Source organism: Pelophylax lessonae (genome assembly GCF_965119305.1).
Source record: "Pelophylax lessonae genome assembly, chromosome: 4".
NCBI classification, from domain to species: Eukaryota; Metazoa; Chordata; class Amphibia; order Anura; family Ranidae; genus Pelophylax; species Pelophylax lessonae.
Window position 1 is genome coordinate 37,539,585 of NC_138771.1, and position 21,929 is coordinate 37,561,513.

Genomic DNA, 21,929 nt, shown 5'->3' on the forward strand with positions numbered 1-21,929 from the left:
CTTACTCAGAATAGTCCAGATCTGTAGCCATAAACATAAATAGAGTCCCTAAATGTAGTAATTCTGCGAGCTGCTTATTTCCCTGAATAAATTAGCTGAGCTACTGACAATGGTCACCATCCCAAATCTGTGCTAAAATTACTCAATTTATAATATAATGCCGCGCTACTAGTGTTAAAAAAAAAAAAAAAGGTCCAAAAATATTATCCTTTTTTCTTTCTTTTTTTTTTTTTTTTTTTTACACATGTGATTCATACCAATAGATATAAATGTGATTGTAGAGGCTTTTTGAACACTAGTAGCGCAGCATTATATTATGAATTGAATATAGAGAGTCCCTGTATAGTTATTAAATTTAAGGCCTGTAAGGAAGAATAATAGTTGGAAACTGATGATAATGTTGTTGTACTTAATCACAATAGTGTCACTTTTGCTGAAGAGATCAGCCATTTGGACATTGTTTTTCCGTAGGGTATGCCTGTTTTAAGGACCATAAACAACTTACAAGCAAACAGTGGTTATATATAAAAACTGGGTGTATTGATCACTATGCATGTATAAAGACATGCATCTGTTAGTAGCACATTAGCCACTAAATATAAAGTGTACTCCATGTAATCTAAATGTCCTTACCCAGAATAGTCCAGATCTGTAGCCATAAACCTGTATAGAGAGTCCCTGTATAGTTATAAAATTAAGGCCTGTAAGGAAGAATGACCTCAGTTAATCTGCAGAGTGACAAACGGTACAGACAGGTATACATGCTCCTCTTATATTTCTCTATCGTTTTACCTTTGTTCTCTCATGGTTCCGCTCAGTGCATGCCCGCCACAAGACCGATGTGTGCGGCAATGGTGTGCTTATATCTGCTCTAATCCGGCCCGGAAATGACGTATGCTGGATCCGATCCCTAACCGCGCGGCGCATGTGACACCCAACAGAGCAGGGCGGAAGCTGCGCTCACAGGTGCATCAGGCCAGGGAAGTAAGTGAGGAAAGAAACTCCCACAAGGGATCACACACTCGCCCCAGAAGACCGAAGGGCGCCCCCCAGTGGTGGAAAGTTTAAATACCAGGAGGAAAAATGCTCCACAGTGACCAAAACAATACACAATATAGTCCAACATAGATGTACTACACAATTTTAAAATTCAAATAGTGAAAGCCAAACAAAACAAAAAATTAGAACGCTAAGAAGATAGTTCTCAAGAAAATTTTATAGCACACAGTTTCCTGGCTGTCCAAGTCCAGGATTCTTAACATATGCACGGGCTGTTAACACCGAATACAGATACAAATACAGACTGCAATGGGACCATAGTTACCAGGCCTATAAGGGGGTGTTTGTATTGACTAGCATAGGGCCAGATTGTGTGAAAACACCCTAAAGGTGGATTGTATTCATAATTGAAGGCGATTAGGGAAAAGAAGAAAAAAAAAAAGAGAAAATTGAGAACCAAACGGTCCTCCTTTCCCAATGATCACATTTAATTCATAGAAAAGATTTGTAGGTAATCATTTCATTAATGCCAGGTGGATTGATCGCATTTAATCATTCAATCCAAAATGTCTCTCTTTGGAGGATACGTTTGTCCCAATCACCACCTTGGGGGTCTGGGGGGGGGGGGGGGGGACTTTAAGTGCAAAAAACTTTATTACTGAATTGTATATGATATGGAAAAATTACGTGACTCTGGTTTAAATAATGTACCTGTATGTGGTTGGTTTGAAGGAGATAGTGGTGTCTGATCATTTTGAGAGATTTCCAACATATCTATTTTTGAATGGGCATTAGGATTATCTCCCTACAATAGCCACATATTAGGAGGTTTCCCATCTGCAATACTAGTGTGGTATGTACTGAGTATATTTAGATCATCTGCTGCTATATCTTTCTCACCCGACATGATTATGATCATGATCTTTTGTATTACCCTTTTCTGTACCACCCAGGTCGGCTAACTGCATCTACTCCCGCACTCGCCCCCAGGGGAAAGTATTATTGGCGCTCTTTCTGAATTTGATACTTGGTGCTATTGTTGCCCAGGTTGAGCATTAGTGATTCTCCACAGCTATTAAATAATGTGTAACAAAAGAAATGTATTTATTTTTTAATTCGTTGTATATTTGTGGACTTATGTATGTTTTGTCCTTGCAGGACTTTGGTCCTTTCATGTTCCTATACTCCTGAAGAAGCGGCTTCGGCAAAGAAACATGTCGAGTGTGGCCCAACTGCAGACTAGAACCCGAAACATGTTGTATTTTTACAACATGGGTAAAACTGTACTACTGCAATTGGGCCTCTTGAACTGACCAATGATGTACTATTGATTGTCATATGTTCTATTATTTTTTTTCATTAATTTTGTAGTAACATTTTTTTTAGATTTTTAGATTCCAATTGTTCATGCTTTTCTTGGGTACCATGAAAATCCTACGTGCCCCACATCCCTTCCCCTTCCTGTTCCCTTCTTTTCCTTATTGTCCTTTGGCCAATGTTGCCTAAAACATGTTTACTATGACATGGGATGAAGGTACCTTGTAAATACATAAAATATTTTTAAGGAGCACTAGCTATCTATTTACTTTATACTTGTAGCGTGCTGAGTTTCTGTGTGTGGGTAAGCGCTATTTTTCTGTAGCCTAGGTGGGAAGCTGGTATTCAGAGCGGGTATTCATTCCAACCAACACCAGCAAACCGTAGGACCAGCTAGCCAGGCTTATTATCTGGGACATCTGAGCAGAGCTGGCTTTTATTACTACTTGCCACTATGGGGTTGATTTACTAAAACACGAGAGTTCAAAAGTCTGATGCAGCTCTGCATAGTAACCAATCCGCTTCCAGGTTTTTTCTCAAAGCTTAATTGAACAAGCTGAAGTTAGAAGCTGATTGGCTACCATGCACAGCCGCACCAGATTTAGCACTCTCCGGTTTTAGTAAATCATCCCCTGTGTCTCGTATTTGGCCTATAAGCTAAAATTGGGAATGTCTAATGTGTTTTCTTTCCTGCGGAGATTGGTTTTTCAGTGAATACTAAATTGTGTATGTCTTTTAAAAATCTATTACTGCCTGTGTTTGGTTTTAGGTTTGAGTATTGGGAGGACTTTGAGGATGACCATGGCAAAGGGAGAGATAATAGTTACCAGAGCCTTCACAAAGTCCTTGAACCGTTTCTACTACGCAGAGTCAAGAAGGATGTTGAGAAATCTCTTCCAGCTAAAGTGGAGCAAATCCTGCGGGTGGAGATGTGTGCACTACAGAAACAGTATTACAAGTGAGTCTGGCAATATTAACGCAGACAACCTTACAGGGTGTCTCCAACTTACAAGCCAACTTCAATGCGCTGCTTAATTGAGCAACTATGTGGCAGATGAGGTTTAATGTTGATGAATGTAAAGTTATGCACTTGGGGGCTAAGAATATGCATGCATCATACATACTAGGGGGAAGTACAACAATCAATGGTGGAGCAGAATCTGGGTGTTTTGGTGGATCATAAGCTTAATTTCAAAGCGAGCAAATTCCTTTCTTGTATTAGGATAGGGAAGGACTTGAGAGAGAGAGATATCATTTTGCTCCTGTTCAAAACATTAATGAGACCTCATCTGGAATATGCAGTTCAGTTTTGGGCACCAGTTCATAAAAAGGATATCGGGGAACTGGAGAAAGTGCAGAGAAGGGGAACCAAACTGATAAGTGGCATGGAGGAGCTCAGCTATGAGGAAATATCAGAGGAACTGAATGTCTTCTCTCTTGCGACGAGGAGATTAAGGGGGGATATGTTTGACATGTATAAATACATAAGGGGTCTATATAGTGAACTTGGTGTTGTCATTCACATTAGGGTCATCACAGGGGAGAAGGGGGCACTCTTTACATCTAGAGGAACAGAGATTTCATCTCCAAATATGGAAAGATTCTTCACAATAAGAGCTGCGAATATAAGGAATAGGCTTCCTCCAGAACTGGGTCTGTCCAGTGTCGTAGATTGCTTTAAAAAAAGTATATGAACAAAAGGGGAGGGGACAGCGCTCAATAAATTATTTAAATATAAATTCTCAAGAAAGTGTGTGGTGCAATCCAATATATATATATATATATATATATATATATATATATATATATATATATATATATATATATATATATATATATATATATATATATATATCAAATGAATTCAATACATCAATTCATATATCACATTCCAATAAAGTGACCGTGCTTAGTGTCAAAAAGTCCATCTAAACAAAGTGACAATGCATAAATTCTTAATAAAAAGCATATGAATAAATCTTTGTGCAAAAAAAGGCAAGTGCAAAGATAAGTGCTTGAAGGTGCTCAAATGTTCTATCAGGAGTGCTTCCTTTGATCATAATGAAAGGGGAAGAAAGGAAAATCCACCACCGGAGGTATAACACACTTACCAGATGGCCCCTTGGGGTCTAGCATTGGTAAGTGGTGTGCTGTATACAGAATCCCAAAGGAATGGAATGCCGACCTCAACTTGAATATGGATCTCTCCACTCAATCCGATCAGTGAATCGCCTCCAATCCCTCTCCTCAGACCATAACCACCCGATCATATAAAGAGAAAAAAACTCCATGGTGTAGTATGTAATCACAGTTTATTCGAAGAAAAATGAAGCCACTTACATCAGGTTACACATGGAGAAGCAGTACAGCATCGCACGCCGGTTTGTGCTCCGGCTGCGTTCCAGGAACCGGAAGTGAGGGCGTAATGCGTGGACCCGACCGGTTTCGTCAGCCTACGTGTGACGTCATCAGGGATCACCTCCTGTTTATTCCATTTCTGCTTTAAAAAAAGGCCTGGTTTCTTTCCTAAATAAATAAACATAATATAATTGGGTACTAATATTTATAGGTAAAGGTACATAGTTACATAGCTACATAGTTGTTGAGGTTGAATAAAGACAATAGTCCATCCAGTTCAACCTGTGTAGGAGTGTGTGGCTGTAATCATCTCACATACCCCTGAATGTTCTGATCCTTGAGATGTACGTCCAAGAGTCTTTTGAAAGTAGCCAGACTTCCCACTGAAACCACCTCTTGTGGTAGAGAATTCCACAATCCTGTAGCCCTAACAGTAAAGAACCCCCCACGTTGCCTGAGGTTAAAACCCTTCTCCTCTAATCGCATTGTATGGCCTCGAGTCCTCATGCAATCCTTTCGACTGAATAGCTTTTTTTCTATGCTGAGATCACCATTGAGATATTTATAAATTGCTATCATGTCCCCTCTCAGGCGTCTCTTCTCCAGAGAGAATAAATCAAGTGATTGCAGACGCTCTTCATAATTAAGGTCCTCCAATCCCCTAATTAGTTTAGTTGCCCTTCTCTGGACTCTCTCCAGCTCCAACACATCCCTCCTGAGGACTGGGCGACCAGAACTGGACAGAATACTCCAGATGTGGTCGGACCAGAGTTTTATAAAGTGGAAGGATTATACTCTTATCTCTGGAATACATCCCTTTCTTTATGCATGCCAATATTCTGCTGGCTTTGGCAGCTGCCGCTTGACATTGCATGTTATTGCCTAGTCTATCCTCTACTAAGACTCCCAGATCTTTCTCCATTTTTGATTCCCCCAAAGGTTCCCCCCCCCCCCCTAAAGTGTATGTTACTTTTATGTTTTTAGTCCCCAAGTGCAAAACCTTACACTTCTCCATATTAAAGCTCATTTGCCATGTCGTTGCCCACTCTGTTATTTTGTCCAGGTCATTCTGTAGGATATCTGCTTCATGCTGTGCAGTTATTGCCCTGGCCAATTTTGTGTCATCTGCAAAAACTGATATCGAACTACTGATCCCGTCCTCAATGCTGTTTATGAATAAATTGAACAAGGTTGGTCCCAGCACTGAGCTTTGGGGGACCCCGCTTACCACCCCAGACCAGTCTGAGTATGCGCTGTTTATAACCACCCTCTGGTGATCCAGGGAATATCGGATTGCCTCTTGGGGGATCAGGAAGGAATTTTTTTCCACTTCTGGAGCAAATTGGATCATGCTTTGCTGGGATTTTTTGCCTTCCCCTGGATCAACTGTGGGTATAGGATTGTATAATTTTTTTCCCCTTTTATTGGTATAACTAGATGGACTTTTTGCAACCAGACTAACTATGTAACCATGTTGAACTGACGTCCATAATTCTGAATTGGAAGTCTAATTTTAGCATAGTACAGGAGACGATCTACATATAAATGATACTTGTGTGGTGATCTTAAATAAATGTATTGACATTGCTTGCATGCAACATTGAGCATTTTCCTTACAGTGGCTTTCTTTTGATGTCCTGGCTGTAGGTGGATTTTAACCAGAAACTTTAGGGCGTTGTCAAAGGGCACCAGGGGCAGCACATCTGGTTTCCTTAACATTGTAATGGAGCTGAAAAAGTGCTGCAATCACTGCTTCCTCATTAAGGCGGATGATTCAGAAAGAGAAAGCAGACAAGATATACTGCAGGTTAGTCAATGAAAAATGGAAACTCATCTGTTTTCTGTGTGCAATATTTGTCAGCCATATTTAAAGTACAACTAAAGGCAAAACTTTTTTTTTTTTTTTTTTTTTTTTTTTAGTTTTGGATAGAGTGGACAGGGATTTGAACATCTGTCAGTATTTATTGCTGTCTGTGCCCCCGTTAGGGAGAGTAACCCTCTCTATTTGTCCTGTTTCCCATTATCATTGAAAGTGAAAGTGTGAGAAAATTTAAACAAATTTTGGATTGTCCCCAGAAAAGTTAGAGAGGGGAAACCTTTCAATGGGGGACACTAGTTCTGGTGACCTGGGGGTCCCCAAGGGATTCTCTTAATTTGCAGGGATTTCCTCTCACTTCATATTTTGGCTATGAGACAGGAAGTGAAGGGAAATCCCCCAAATGGTAGATTGATGGAAAAATATAAACTGAAAGGGGTCATGAATGATCCTCCCTAAAGGCTCGTACATACTATAACAAAATGGGGCGAACATTTTCGTCCAAAGAATTTTCGTATAGTGTGTACAGAACTTTCTACATTCAGAATGTTCGTATGAAAATTCTCCAAGGGACAAACTTTTCTAGTATGGGAAAAAATGAATGATTTTCGTTCATTGTGTACCATTTTTGTATGATTTTTGTACAAGAAAAATCAGAAAAGAAAGACTGCGCATGATCGGAAACAATAAACAACAAATAAAAATGGATTTTTGTAAGAACTTACCGTAAAATCCTTTTCTCTTAAGCTCATTGACAGACGTAGTCTTCTTGATTCTCAAGAGCTGGGTTATGTTGTCTCCGCAGGAGTAGGACTAGGCAGAATGACAAAACGTTCTGGCTCCACCTTAGGGGCAGTCCCTGAGGGTATATCCTCCCTCTCTCTGCTACAGGGAATCAGTTCTGTTTAAAGCAGTACAGAGAATTTAACCCAACCCAACTCAATGATAGAGGGGCGGGTACTACGTCTGTCAATGAGCTTAAGAGAAAAGGATTTTACGGTAAGTTCTTACAAAAATCCATTTTTCTCTATCGCTCATTGACAGACGTAGTCTTCTTGATTCTCAAGAGCTGGGACATCCAGAAGCAGTGCCACAAATGAGGGGTGGGATTGACAAAATCAAATCCAATCTAGAAGGCCCAACCGGTGCCAAACTAGAAGTTTTAAAGGCTCATTATAAACAAAGAATGAGGCTAAAGAAAAAATTTTCCAACGGAAAAAAACCCTCGAGGTAGACCACTGGTCTCCTCAAATTGCGGCCTGCAAAACCTTGCGGCCAAATGAGGCATCAGACGATGCCATTACATCAACTTTATAATGTTTAGAGAAGGTATGCACCGACGACCAGGTAGCCGCCTTGCACACCTGGACCACTGACGCCTGATGGCGAAAGGCCCATGACGCACTAAGTGCCCGAGTGGAGTGCGCCTTAACAGGGAACGGGGGCTCCCGACCCTTAATAGAATAAGCCTGCACTACCGTCTGTCTGATCCATCTGGAAATGGTCGCGGCAGATGCAGGCAACCCCTTTTTGGGTCCATCTGGGATCACAAAAAGTGAATCCGTCTTGCGAAACGAGTCTGTCGTTTTCAAGTATACCCTGATCGCCCGGACCACATCCAAGGAGTGCAAAGCAAATTCCCGAGGATGACTGGGCTTAGGACACAGGGAAGGTAATACAATTTCTTCATTCAGATGAAATTCTGAAACCACTTTTGGTAGGAAGGATGGATTCGGACGAAGAACCACCTTATCTCTATGAACCACCAGATATGGTGAACGACAAGATAATGCGGCCAGTTCTGACACCCTGCGTGCAGAAGTAATAGCCACCAAGAAGGCCACCTTCTGGGACAACGTGGGTAGAGGAATCTCCCTAATATCTTCAAAGGGAGGTTTCTGAAGAACCAACAACACTAAATTAAGATCCCAGGGGGGTAACGGCGCGTGCACTGGCGGAGCCAGATGTCGCACCCCCTGGATGAAATTCCGCACCAAGGAATGAGTAGCCAAAGGCTTCTGAAAGAAGATGGCTAATGCTGAGACCTGACCCTTGATAGTACTCAAGGCCAGTTTCTGCTCAACCCCTTGTTGCAGAAAAGCCAATATTCGACTAATCGAATAAGACCGAGGACGGAACCCCAAAGGTTCACACCATGCAATATAGGACTTCCATGTGCGATGATAAATCTTTCTGGAAGTCGCTTTCCTTGCTTCAACTAGAGTAGGAATAACTGAAGCTGACAAACCTTTGTCCTTCAGCACCTGGGTCTCAATAGCCAGGCCGTTAAAGCCAGCGATCGTAAAGCAGGATGGAAGATCGGTCCCTGAGACAGTAGATCCTCCCTGAGAGGAAGTCTCCATGGGACGTCCGCCACCAGTCTGACCATGTCGGCGTACCAAGCTCGACGAGGCCAGTCCGGAGCTACCAGGATTACTGGGATTCCTTCCTCCTCTATTCTGCGAAGAAGTCTTGGCAGTAACGCGAGAGGAGGGAAGGCATATATTAGCTGGTATTGCCCCCACGGGGCGATCAGTGCGTCTGCGGTTTCTGCTAGAGGATCGCGGGAGCGAGCCACGAATCTCTGAACTTTCCTGTTGAATCGTGATGCCAACAGATCCACATCCGGGGTGCCCCACCGTAGGCACAACTGGTGGAAAACGTCTGGATGGAGGGACCATTCCCCCTGATCCAGGGTCTGACGGCTGAGATAATCTGCCTGCCAATTCTCCACCCCCGGAATGAACACCGCAGAGATTGCTGGAACAAATCGTTCCGCCCAGCGAAGAATGCAAGCCACTTCTTTGGCCGCTCGGACACTCTTGGTGCCCCCCTGGTGATTGACATAAGCCACGGCCGTGGCGTTGTCCGACTGGATCCGAACCGGGCTGCCCTGGAGCTGCTCGGTCCAGTGAATCAGACAAAGTCTGATTGCTCTCAGTTCCAATACATTTATCGGTAACCTGGATTCTTCCGGGGACCAAAGTCCCTGGACAGATAACTGACCAAGAATTCCTCCCCATCCGGATAGACTGGCATCCGTGGTCACTGTCGTCCAATATATTGGCAGAAATGACTTTCCCTGGCTGAGCATTGGAGACCGAAGCCACCAAACCAGAGACTCTCTGGTCTGTTTGCTCAATCGTATCTGATTGTCCAGGGATTCCGGATTCCGATTCCATCTGAGAAGAATCTCTTGCTGAAGAATTCGGGTATGGGACTGGGCAAATGGAACTGCTTCGAATGAAGCCACCATCAACCCCAGAACCCTCATGTAAGTCCGAAGGGAAGACCAGCTGCTGGACAGTAACAACTGGACTGCTGATTGAATCTTTCGGAGTTTCCCTACCGGAAGGAAAACTCTTGTCCTGACTGTGTCTAGAATTAGACCCAGATATTCGAGCCTCTGGGTGGGAACCAGAAATGACTTTTGCTGGTTCACCAGCCACCCGAATTCCTGTAAAGAAATCATAGTAATTTCTATGTTTTGTAGCAAGGTCTGAGGAGACTCTGCATGAAGCAGAAGATCGTCTAGGTAACCTAGAATCGATATACCTCTTTGGCGCAGAAGTGCCAACATTGGGGCCAACACCTTTGTGAAGACCCGCGGAGCCGTGGCGAGACCGAAAGGTAACGCCACAAACTGATAGTGGTTCTCCTCTACGGAAAAGCGTAGAAAACGCTGATGTCCTGCGAAAATGGGAATGTGAAGATAGGCGTCCTTGATGTCTATGGACGCTAGGACATCCCCTGGATGCAGGAAGGCTGCTACCGTGCGAATGGACTCCATTCTGAATCTTCTTATGTTGACGAAAGAATTGAGTGCTCTTAAGTCCAGAATTGGACGCACTTTGCCCTCTTTCCTGGGTATTGTAAACAGGTTTGAATAAAACCCTTGAAACCGTTCTGTCCAAGGAACGTGGACTACCACTCCTTGTTGTAGTAAATCTGTGACTGCTCTCCGCAGATCTTCTAAACGATCTGCAGATAGTCGGATATTGGAAGGGAAGAATCGCGCCGGTGGGAGAGATCGAAACTCGATCTTGTACCCTGACCTTATGACTTCGCAAACCCATTTGTCTGGGATTCTGGAAAGCCACGGATCCGGGAACCGGCGAAGACGTCCCCCCACCCCAGTTATGGGTGGGGGCGCACCTTCAGGCTTTGGATGGTTTATCTTCAGGTCTGGAGGGGGCGGGCTTTTGCTTGCCCGACCAACGACCCCTGACGCCTCCTGTAGGAGCTTTGGAGGCCTTAGTTTTTTCACCTGCTGGACGAAAAAACCTCTTGTGAGCAGAAAAAGAAGGCCCTCGTCTTTGACGAGTTCCTCTACCTTTAAAATTTTGCGGTAAAAAGGTGCTTTTTCCACCGGTGAGATCCTTAATGATCTCATCTAAGTTGGCTCCAAATAGACGCTCTCCTGAAAAGGGGATATTAGCCAATGCTTTCTTGGAACCTTGGTCGGCTAACCAACCTTTTAGCCACAGTGTACGCCTGAGAACCACTGCTGAGACTGATGCTCGCGCCATTAATGGAGTGGCGTCTAACGCCGCATCACATACAAACTGTAACCCCTGTATCATTTGTTCCAACAAATCTGATACCGCCTGAGGGACTTCTTCTAAGTCCCGGCGTAACCACTTGGTCCATTCAGTTACAGCCTGCGAAACCAGACCAATAGCAATTATTGGTCTGAAAGCTGATCCAATCAAGGAAAACATGGTGCGAGACATAGCTTCTATCTTGCGATCCACTGGATCTTTAAAAGACGGAGCGTCCTCTAAAGGAATAACCGTGGCTTTATTCAATCTAGCAATAGGTGAATCCACCACAGGTGGTTCTGTCCATTTCTTAATAAGGGCTTCCTCAAACGGATAACGCCTGTCAATGCGTTTAGAAATATTAAAAGTGCGTTTTGGCAGACGCCATTCTTCTTCGATTGGATTGCCAAAACATTTGGGCAATGGAAAAACCTTCGCCACTTTGATGCGCTTTTTAGTCCCAAAAGGGATCTCAGTTTCAGCTATTTCTGATGGAATACCCTGTAACCTTAAAGTCTCTTGAACAGATACAATGAGTGCGTTTACCAACGCTTCCTCTCGGGCTATGGCGGATGCCGAAACATCCTCCTCACTGTCTGAAGAGACAGGACCCGAGACACCAATACCAGATGAAGTACCTGCAACTGCAGAAATAGGCTCAGAGTCTGAATCCGAAGTTTCAGATAATAAGGGGTTAGGCGGGGGTCGCTTTCTTGCGCCCTGTCCCTGACAAGCCACTTCCACCCGGGACACAAAAGTTTCCATAATAGCTGACAAAGATTCAATTGTCAATGGGGTGCTGGAGGATCCCGCAGACCCCTCGAGGGGATCCGGAGGAGATACATGAGTGGCAGGGTCCATGTTAATACAGGACACCTTTGCCAGCAAAAACAAAAAAACTTTTTTTTTTTTTTTTTTTTTTTTGTGTCTCCCCCTAGCGCAATAGCGCCCCTCAGAGTACCTGCTTCTCGATCCCAGAGAGAGAGAGAGAGGGACCCCCAAGGCTCACCAACCGATGCAGTGCAGTTTCCAACCAACTGCAGTCAGCGTCTGTCTTACACAGACTGGAAGGAGCTGTTTGCTTTTTCCCGGGCAGAAGGCGTGGCTCCGCCCCCTGTGTACGCCTTCCGGCGTTCCCAGCCCTCCACGAGGTAGCTGGGCTCACAAAACATGGCCGCCCCCATAGAAGAGACATAAGACTCCAAAAACATGGCGGCCGGCGTGACCTGAGGACATACATGCATTCGGTCTACGGCAAAATGGCGGCGGACCGCCGATATCGTCTTCCCAGCACATCCACCTGCACTCTGCTAAGAGGTGACATATGGATCTACAGAGATACACTGCACATAAGGTAGGATTATACCTCCTATGTCTGCTGTAATGTTACAGTCTGCTGGGTAGAGTGTTAGCTCTTGAACCAAGTCCACTTCCCACAAACACATGCTGTATTACAAGGGGGACTTGTAAGTATCAGATATATACTGACCATATATGGAGGGGCCCATAATATATACTGCCTCATAATGAGGAAAAAAGGGAACGTTTACTCACCATACCGAACCGACAGGCACCCTCTCTTCACAATACCCTCTCCACCGGGGTGGGGGTTTTGTGGACGCCTCGACTCTCTGGTACCTGGCGTCCAAGCGAGCTTTTAACTCGCAAAGTCAGTCCCTTTACTGGGACTCCGTCGCGGCCGACTCAGCGCACTGGTCTGCACGCGCCCTTAGGCAGAAACCGGGGTGACCACTGGATCTCAACATCCAGCCCGTCGCCCGGCCCCGCATACTTACTTGAATATGTCGCGGCCGACCAAGCGCAATGCCATGGTCTGCACGCGCTCGTAGGCCGGCTGGGGTGACCACAAGTGTCGCCCAGTCCGGCATTTTTGCTTGAAGATCTCACAGGAAAAAAACACTGGAGAAAACTACCTAAAAAATGTCTTTTTCTTAAAGAAAAAAAGTCTTGCCAGGACCAAAAGATCCCAGCAAGGAACTTAGGTCCTTACTCCTGACTAGACAGAAAAAAACTGATTCCCTGTAGCAGAGAGAGGGAGGATATACCCTCAGGGACTGCCCCTAAGGTGGAGCCAGAACGTTTTGTCATTCTGCCTAGTCCTACTCCTGCGGAGACAACATAACCCAGCTCTTGAGAATCAAGAAGACTACGTCTGTCAATGAGCGATAGAGAAAAAACCTTTTTCGTACGAATTTTTGTTCATCGGTCTCGATTTGATGTGAAACAACAAGGAAAATCGGATGATTGTTCACCCGATTTTCTTATAGTGTGTATCCCACTTAAAGCGGAGTTCCACCCAGGGGATACTTTTTTTTACTAAAAATACCCCTGGGACAGTCAGGGCTAGTACATTCCACAATGGATAGCCTCTGATCTGTCCCGGGTTGCACTTACCTTTTAGGAGAAATACTTACCTTCAAAAAGTATTCTCCAGCGCTGCCATCTCAGGTGTGGGCAGCTTGAAGCCAGCGCATCCTCTTCTGCATCCTCTTCCGTCTTCTTCGGTCCCACGATGCACTGCACCGGCCCCGCCGTCAGTTCCGGTGCGCTCGCGTCATCCCTCCACAGCTTCTGGGCATGCCCAGAAGCTGTTTAGAAGGGAATGACGCACGCGCAACGGAACTGACGTCGGGGCCGGTGCAGGCGCATTGATTCCTGGGAGCGATGACGTTCAGCTCCCAGGAATCATTGCATGCCAGGAAGTGACGAATCGCCGTGGCCGCTGAGGGGTGGAAGAAGGAAGTAAGGTAAGTAAAAGGTATTTTCTCTACAAGGTAAGTAAAAAAAAAAAAAATTGCGATTATCCATTTTGTTTTTCAGGTGACCCGGAGCGAGAAGATGGAGGTAAGTATACATTTAGGGTGGAACTCCACTTTAACTCTATGCAAAATGTAAAAGGAAAAAAAAAAGTTTGCCTATAGTTCTACTTTAAAGTGATTGTAAAGCGTTTTCTTTTTTTTTTTTAAATAATAAACATGTTATACTTACCTGAAGTATAACTAATAAACATGTTATACTTACCTCTGTAATGGTTTTGCACAGTTGCCCAGATGCTCCTCTTCTTGGGTCCCAGGCTGCACTCCTGGCTCCTCACTCCTTTCGGGTGCCCCCACAACACGCAACTTGCTATGGGGACACCAGAGCCCAGCCGCTGCTCTGTGTGTCCATTTACACACGGAGCCGCGTTTCGGCTCCCGCGCTCTCAGTCTCCTGATTGGCTCACTGGCTGTGATTGACAGCGGGAGCAAATGAGTATTGGGGGGCGCTGGGGGGCTTCTGCACACGGAAGGTTTTTTTTTTACCTTCATTCGTAGAATGCATAAAAGTAAAAAACTTTGTGTCTTTACAATCACTTCACCCTGATCCGACTTGCGATGCGCATTCCATTCAAATCAATAGGCTCCCATAGGGAACCATTGATTTTGAATGGGGAAAAAAAAAACATATAACGTGGCTTAACGCTGTTTGAGCAACGTTAGTCAGCCTTTAGCAGCGTCTGACGTTTTTACAGCTTGACGCTGCAGCTCCAGAATGCACTGGTCCTGGTTTTTTTTTTTGCAGCTATTAAATGCCTATGCCACTTGGAGCTCCTAAAAGCTCTATGTGTGCATGAGGCCATAGAATAACATGGATGGGCGTTCTGCAGCTGCAATAAAAAACATCTGACGCTGCTAACCGCAGCTGCAAAAATGCCCTGTGTGCATGGGGGCTAAAGAGTGGGGGGATTTTTCTTTGGGAAGATAAAACTTCTAAAAGTCCAGTAAAGAGACATTGTCAAATTGTTCTTCAGCCGTGTTTGCTATGTGTATATGCATTTTTACAAAAAATTCCCAAAACAATCAACATTTTTAAGTAAATGAAGTGTAAGATTTTCTGTGCTTTTTATCCGCAATAGTAAATAGGAAAAACAATCCTGGCAGCTAACACATAAGTAGTATAGCTAACTTTTAACATCGATAATAAAAAAGTGTAGAGCCCAAAGATAAATCATCCAACTGTTCAAAATGCAAATAAATAACAATCATCGCATTGGAAATTAATTAGTTATAGAGAATAGTCCATAAAAGATGTTAAATTCAGCAGATCAAATAACAGTCTGTAGTAGAGGCCACCATCCCAGTGATCAAGGCGTATAACAATCATGTTCAGACAGATGAACCATCACCAACATTAAGGTTGGTGTCCTTGACAACGTCCCTTTGGACGAAATGCGTCGGGATACCTGGCATTGACGTCCGGCTGCTGGGCGATTATCTTTGGCACTACACTTTTTTAATATTACCATTTTTAAGTACATTTATGATTTTGTGTTGGGCCACATTCCTAACTGCCTTGGGCACCCCTGTTATAGACTCTGCCTCCATGAGGTAGGACACAAAACGAAAGTAGTAGGATGTTGTATCACCCCTTAAGCACCATATACCCCCCTGGACAAGGTAAGCACTCAGTTTTAGCTTTGTGTATATATTTTTAATAACCAGCATTTTTTTTTTTTTTTCTTCCAGGCTTTGATCAGGAGTAGTGGAAAGCTTGTTCTGCTGGACAAACTGTTGACACGACTGCGTGAGAGAGGAAACCGTGTGCTCATCTTCTCTCAGATGGTGCGCATGTTGGACATCTTGGCAGAGTACCTCGCCATAAAGCACTACCCATTTCAGGTATCTTTGCGAATATTGTGTCTTTGGCATCCTAAGAACCTAAAATTTCAGATTGTGACTGGTTAATAAACCATATACTGTGACCCCCTGGTGTTGCTGTGTGTACCGCTCAGGCTTGCCGATATGGGGTATATGTGTGGATTCCTCTGCCTCCGCTGCAGGGAGTGCTGACAAGGGACAGAGCCGGTCCTGGCTCTAAGCTATAGCTCAAGGGAGAAGAAAGTGGTAATCCCTAATACCACACATCCATGTAGTCTTACGAAGGTGATGAGAGTGACAACCTCAGCTTGGAATCCAACAATGCCCCCAATGCGTTTCGCTTCACCCCCCCAGAGAGTAGTCATGGGGATGAAGATCTCATACGTGTAGGGAATATTTAAACATCATCGACAATCACTGAATTATGTAAAGGGCTGTCAGGTGTGTGCAAACAGTGGTTCTTGTTGTTTAACTGCGAGTGATCAAGGAGATCCGCGAAATGTTTCTTTTGGGAGTACCAAGAAAGGGGGGCAAAGCTTGTTCTTTGCAGGTTTTTTTAGGTCCTGAGTCTCCTTGTGTGGATTTAATTCCTGCAAAGTTTCAGGTAATGTCCTAACTACCTAAGGTCCCCCCTATCCTTGTCCAGGGAATTTAATTACCTAGGTCTGATTTTAATTCTGACCAGCGTTGTCCTTCCTCTGGACAAATTTCAAGAACCACCGGCTGTGATTCTCCAACTGCTGTCATACAGATAGTTCTCTCTCGAAGTTTGTGGTGAGACCACGGATGCCTCTGGCAGATGCCACAGGCATCCAATGGCCACGGTAAGGCCAGTATCATCCTTGGCTCAGGCTTCTTCCGCAAGTTCCTGTGAGGAATCAAGAGCGAGGATCTTCCAATTATCCTTGTGGGCGTACACGTCCCTTGGGAGCTTCCTCTCAGAGAAGACCAGTTGTCCTAATGGCTAATCTACCATCCTGCTTTACAGTCACTGGTTTAATGGCTTAACTATTAAAAGCCAGGTACGGAGGTATAGAGGTTTGTCTGGATCAGTGATCCCTGCTATGGTGAAGGCGAGGAATTCGTCTGCCAGGAAGATACACCATCGTGTGTTGAAAGCATACATTTCTTTGCTGAGCGGCTGCCCTGCTGCATTCTGAACACAGGAGGTTGGCTGCATGGCACTGGTGCCATTTTGATGGTGCTTTGCATTTTTTCAATGAATGCAAAGCATTCTCTGATTGGATGAGGTGGAGAGTGCAATGTCATCGACCCACCTCTCTATCACATCCATACAGAGTATGCATTTCATTTATTGTGAAAGTGCAAATTCTCTGAATGGCACCCATGCTAAGTGACTGACCTTTTGTGTTCAGAATTCATCAGGGCAGGGCTTAGCACAGGAACCGGAAGCCAGGGGAGATCACTGGACTAGCGGTGTATACTTCAGTGATTTCCAGTGTCTATGAATATTCATACCATACCATGCCTGTGGGATCCGTCTAGGTCCAAGCTAAACCAGTGTATGTAAAAATTAATGCACAAGCATATTGAGCGCTAGACTGCCACCTCCCCATCATGATGAAATGTCCACAGCTGTAATAAGATGTGAAGCCAGGAATGACAATGAAATCCGGGCAACCTCAAAGTGTCCACTGGGATGGTGGGGAAAAAAAAACATAAAACCAAAACACAAAACAGGCGCTCCTGGAAAAAAACATGGATCCTGTCTATGGATAAAATGTGTATGCAGGGTTGATGGCACGATGAGTTTCAGAGCCCAATAACAAAGGCCAGATTTCAAAATAAAAAGTCAAAAGTTTATTCCAAACAAGAAAAAACATAAAGGGCATTACTGGATGTTAAGCAGCATACCTGTGGTTGACCCGACCCGGACATGCGGCAGGTGGAATGTGACGTGGGACCCAGATGGCAAAAGGATCAAAGGGGTGTGCCACGAAACATGTATTCCTGGCGACCGACTCAACTTCCTGGCCTTCTCCCAGCATCCCAGATGTTGCATCAGCTAACCTCAGTGTCCTGGTGACGTCGCTTCCGGTGACTCGATTCCCCCTCCTGTTCAGCCACGGTGGGTGGCCTCGTAATTAAAAATGTAAGACCGCACTCAGGGTTAAATGAAAATGATAATTCCGTTTATTCCACAAAACATGTTGCAGACAGACAGTGTATACAAGAACAGACGTGTCCGGAGGTTGACGCGTTTCACGACTTGGAACGTCGCTTACTCATAACCACACATTTTATCCAGAGACAGAATTCATGTTTTTTTTTTTAGGAGTGCCTGTTTTTATGTTTTGGTTTTATGTATGTAAAAATGACTAACCAGGAATTCTTCTTTTTGGACACAAGGATGGTGGTTGGGCAGGGCTTAGCCTAAAATCTAACCTATAGTAGCAAGTAGCACCAGTTTCATAAGGCAATACAGAGGTTTTAAGACTTCTAAAAGTTTAATTAACTGACAGGTTTGCTTTAAAGCAGCATAAGCTGTTACTCGGGGTGGTAAACATTTGTGGAGCGACTACACTAATTTAAATGACTTTTACTTAGCATAGGATAGCATTTTACAGTAAGCTTCAGAGCTATGGGCCTGACTGTTGATGTTTTGGTACCAAGACTGTTAATAGACGATCCTCTAGTTGCCCAGTGCTTTGTAAAGTGATCTCTCCAGTCACAAGGTGTCAATCTCCAGAGTATGTTCACAAACTGCACACGGCAGTCAGGTTATTTTTAATCCTTGAATGTTAAGGGTATGATCTGTTCATACTGGGTTTCTCCTGCAGCATCCTCTGATTTTTGTTCCATTACAGAGACTCGATGGTTCCATTAAAGGAGAGCTTCGTAAGCAAGCGCTGGATCACTTTAATGCTGAAGGCTCAGAGGTGAGACTTGGCATTGTCTTTGTTCATTTGTTTACGTTATAGGTCATCGTCTTTTTTTTTTATTTATTTTTTAATCATTTTTATTTCATGCATTGTATTGATTATTTACAAATCATATACAAACATTCAGTATAATATATCTGTTATTTTTAGGATTTTTGTTTCTTGCTCTCCACACGTGCTGGTGGGCTTGGGATAAACTTGGCATCTGCTGACACGGTGGTCATCTTCGATTCGGACTGGAATCCCCAAAATGACTTGCAAGCTCAAGCTAGAGCCCACAGGATTGGCCAAAAGAAACAGGTTTGTTTTCAGCAACAAGCTTGGCTGTGCCCAATATAACACAGGAATTCTGTTTTTGAGATGGCACCATAGTAATATGTTGTAGAACAGGGGTGTCAAACTCAAATTCATTGGGGGCCGCATCAGCAGTTTAGTTGCCCTCAAAGGGCCGGTGGTATCTGTAGGACTAGGTGTCCACTCTGTCCACTCACGGAGTGCGGTGTTGCGTGCATAGTTTTGTCGTGCGCTGGGTATGGAGTGCGGGGTTCAGGAGTGCGCTGTATATGGAGTGCGGGGTTCAGGAGTGCGCTGCGTACGGAGTGCGGGGTTCAGGAGTGCGCTGCATACGGAGTGCGGGGGTTGCGTACCGAGTGCGGGGTTGCGTGCAGAGTTTTGGTGTGCGCTGGGTACGTAGTGCGGGGTTCAGGAGTGCGCTGCATATGGAGTGCGGGGTTCAGGAGTGCGCTGCGCATGGAGTGCGGGGTTGCGTGCAGAGTTTTGGCATGCTGGGCTCAGGAGTGCCCTCTGCTCCCATCCTGCCTCCACATCCCTCACCACCCCGGCCCCCCCCCCCCAAAAAAAAAAACCCCTCAAAAAACTCTCTCAGATCTGTGCTTTCTCCTACCTTCCTATCTGTCCCATCCTGCGTATTGGGCAAAAATCCCGCTCTCAGGGTGCAGCTCGCTGACAGAAAATAAAAAAAAAGGCACTGACACTAATAGCCGGCGCCGCTAGAGGGACTGAGGAGAGAGAGAGAGAGAGAGAGAGAGAGAGCAGGAGACTGGCATGCGAACAACCACAGAAGGCGCCGCTAGAAGGAGAGGGAGCGTGAGATATCTCCTTGGAGACCGGCCGGCCGCGCATGCGCTAAGATTGTACCAGAGGATGTTTTTACTTGACAGTGACACAGAGATGGCAGGCAGCCACGGGCCACATGAAGAGGCCTGGCGGGCCGGATTCGGCCCGCGGGCCTTGTGTTTGCCACCCGTGTTGTAGAAGCTACTGTAAAATCTTAGAAATATGCGTATATACTGTAAAGATCACAAAGAATAAACTTCCAGTTTGTCTAGTTGGTAGGAATGTAATTGAACCTTCCCCTAGTTCTATTTCTTGCATTGCTCTATTGCCAATAGATGAAGTTGCCAGTATAAATTGTCAATTGCCAAGTCAGTATCGGTAACATGAGTAACCCATGGTGTGTAGTTGGAGGATTGGAAAAAAACAATCAAAAGTTACCATAACCGTAGCCATAGCTATAACCATAGTTGTGTGAACATGTTAAATAGGCACTCAAAGGAAGCTTCTGGTGACTTTTTTTAGAAAGTCAAGTTTCATTACAGATGAAAAACATTTAGTGCTCATTCAAACTAGCGGTTGGGAGGCGGTAAAACCCTATGGCTTAATCTCTGGTGAAAGTTGTGTGACCCATGGGTGAAAACATTTATGGATGGACCCCTTTACATTTTCCTTTCAATTATTGTCAATTTGTGTTTGCATAAATAATATTTTAAGTCCCGGTTCACACTACCGCGACTGGTTGCCTGACAAGTCGCGGCCCATTCAGTGCTATGGGAACCGTTCTAATAGGAGCGACTCAAGTCGCTCCGACTTAGAAAATAGTTCCTGCACTACTTCGGGGCGACATCGGAGCGACTTGCATTGACTTCCATTATGTGAAGTCTGTGCAAGTCGCACCGAAGTCGCGGTGCATGGCGACTTCACTAGTCGCCCCCGAAGTCGGATCGTCATAGTGTGAACCGACACTAACATTTGAAGTTTATTTTATACAGGTAAACATTTATCGCCTGGTCACCAAGGGCTCCGTAGAGGAAGAGATCATAGAACGGGCAAAGAAAAAGATGGTTCTTGACCATCTCGTAATCCAACGTATGGACACCACTGGCCGAACGGTGCTGGAAAACAACTCTGGAAGTTCAAAGTAAGAAAAAAGGAATGGCAGTAAATCTAGTGAAGTTAAAGCGTGCTACCTTTTATCTGTGATAATATTTGTATTATATATATTGATCTTTGTCTCTTGTAGTTCTAATCCATTTAACAAAGAGGAGTTGGCGGCTATTTTAAAGTTTGGAGCAGCAGACCTCTTTAAGGAACCTGAAGGAGAGGAATCAGAACCTCAGGTTAGATGTCTATGTAAGATGTAAGTGAAGGCATTGTTACGCTGGGCAATGCACTGCAGGTTTAGATCCTTCTAGTCCAGCATATTGATCTTTTAATGGAATCCGAAAGTATACAGTTGGGCAAAAAATTGCCCAAAATGTTGTTGCCCAGACCAATTAATTACCTGTGCTTTCATTTAGGATTGTAATTGTTATTAGATGAAATGTTCTAGTTGGCACACTTGTGATACCTAAGCTCTTATATACAATATATAAGAGCTTAGGTATCACAAGTGTGCCAACTAGAACATTTCCTCTGATAACAAACAATTACAATCCTAATTGAAAGCACAGCTAATTAATTGGTCTGGGCAACAACATTTTGCTTTGACCACATAAGTACGAGCCTATATATACCCCTTATTTCCCCGTAAATTAATATGTGACCAGCATAATACTGCCAACATTTTTCAGTGCTGTGATAGTTTGACTGACAATTACTCGGTCATGCAATAGTGTACCTAAATGTATTTTTTTATTACAGGTACTTCTATAGCGCTGTCAATTTACGCAGCATTTTACATATATATTGTACGTTTACATCAGTCCCTGCCCTCAGGAATTTTACAATCTAAGCACCCTAACTCACATTCATACATACACATACTAGGACCAATTTAGACAGGAACCAGAGGAAACCCACGCAGGCACAGGGATAACATGCAAACTCCAGGCAGGATGTGCCGTGGTTGGGATTTAAACAGATGACCCCAGTGCTGCAAGGCAGATGTGCTAACCACTTAGCCACTGTGCTGTTGTATTTTTATAATGTTTCACCACTGTTTTTTTTTTTTTAACTATATATATAAAAAAAGACCAAACATTTTGAAAACAAACCATTTCCCTTACTTTCTGTTTTAAAACCTATTAAATATAAATGC

General features: G+C 44.2%; 1 protein-coding gene across 3 annotated transcripts in view; it reads left to right on the plus strand.

Annotated features, from left to right (window-relative positions):
- CHD2 (chromodomain helicase DNA binding protein 2) overlaps positions 1-21,929 on the plus strand; it is a 160,600-nt gene that overhangs the window by 88,527 nt on the left and 50,144 nt on the right. For all 3 annotated transcript variants that reach the window (XM_082254680.1, XM_082254681.1, XM_082254682.1), the window contains exons 16-22: positions 3,086-3,274; positions 6,322-6,481; positions 15,558-15,710; positions 18,518-18,589; positions 18,743-18,892; positions 20,662-20,810; positions 20,913-21,009. In XM_082254680.1, the coding sequence (XP_082110806.1) occupies positions 3,086-3,274; positions 6,322-6,481; positions 15,558-15,710; positions 18,518-18,589; positions 18,743-18,892; positions 20,662-20,810; positions 20,913-21,009 (970 nt within the window). The remainder of the gene's footprint in view (positions 1-3,085; positions 3,275-6,321; positions 6,482-15,557; positions 15,711-18,517; positions 18,590-18,742; positions 18,893-20,661; positions 20,811-20,912; positions 21,010-21,929) is intronic.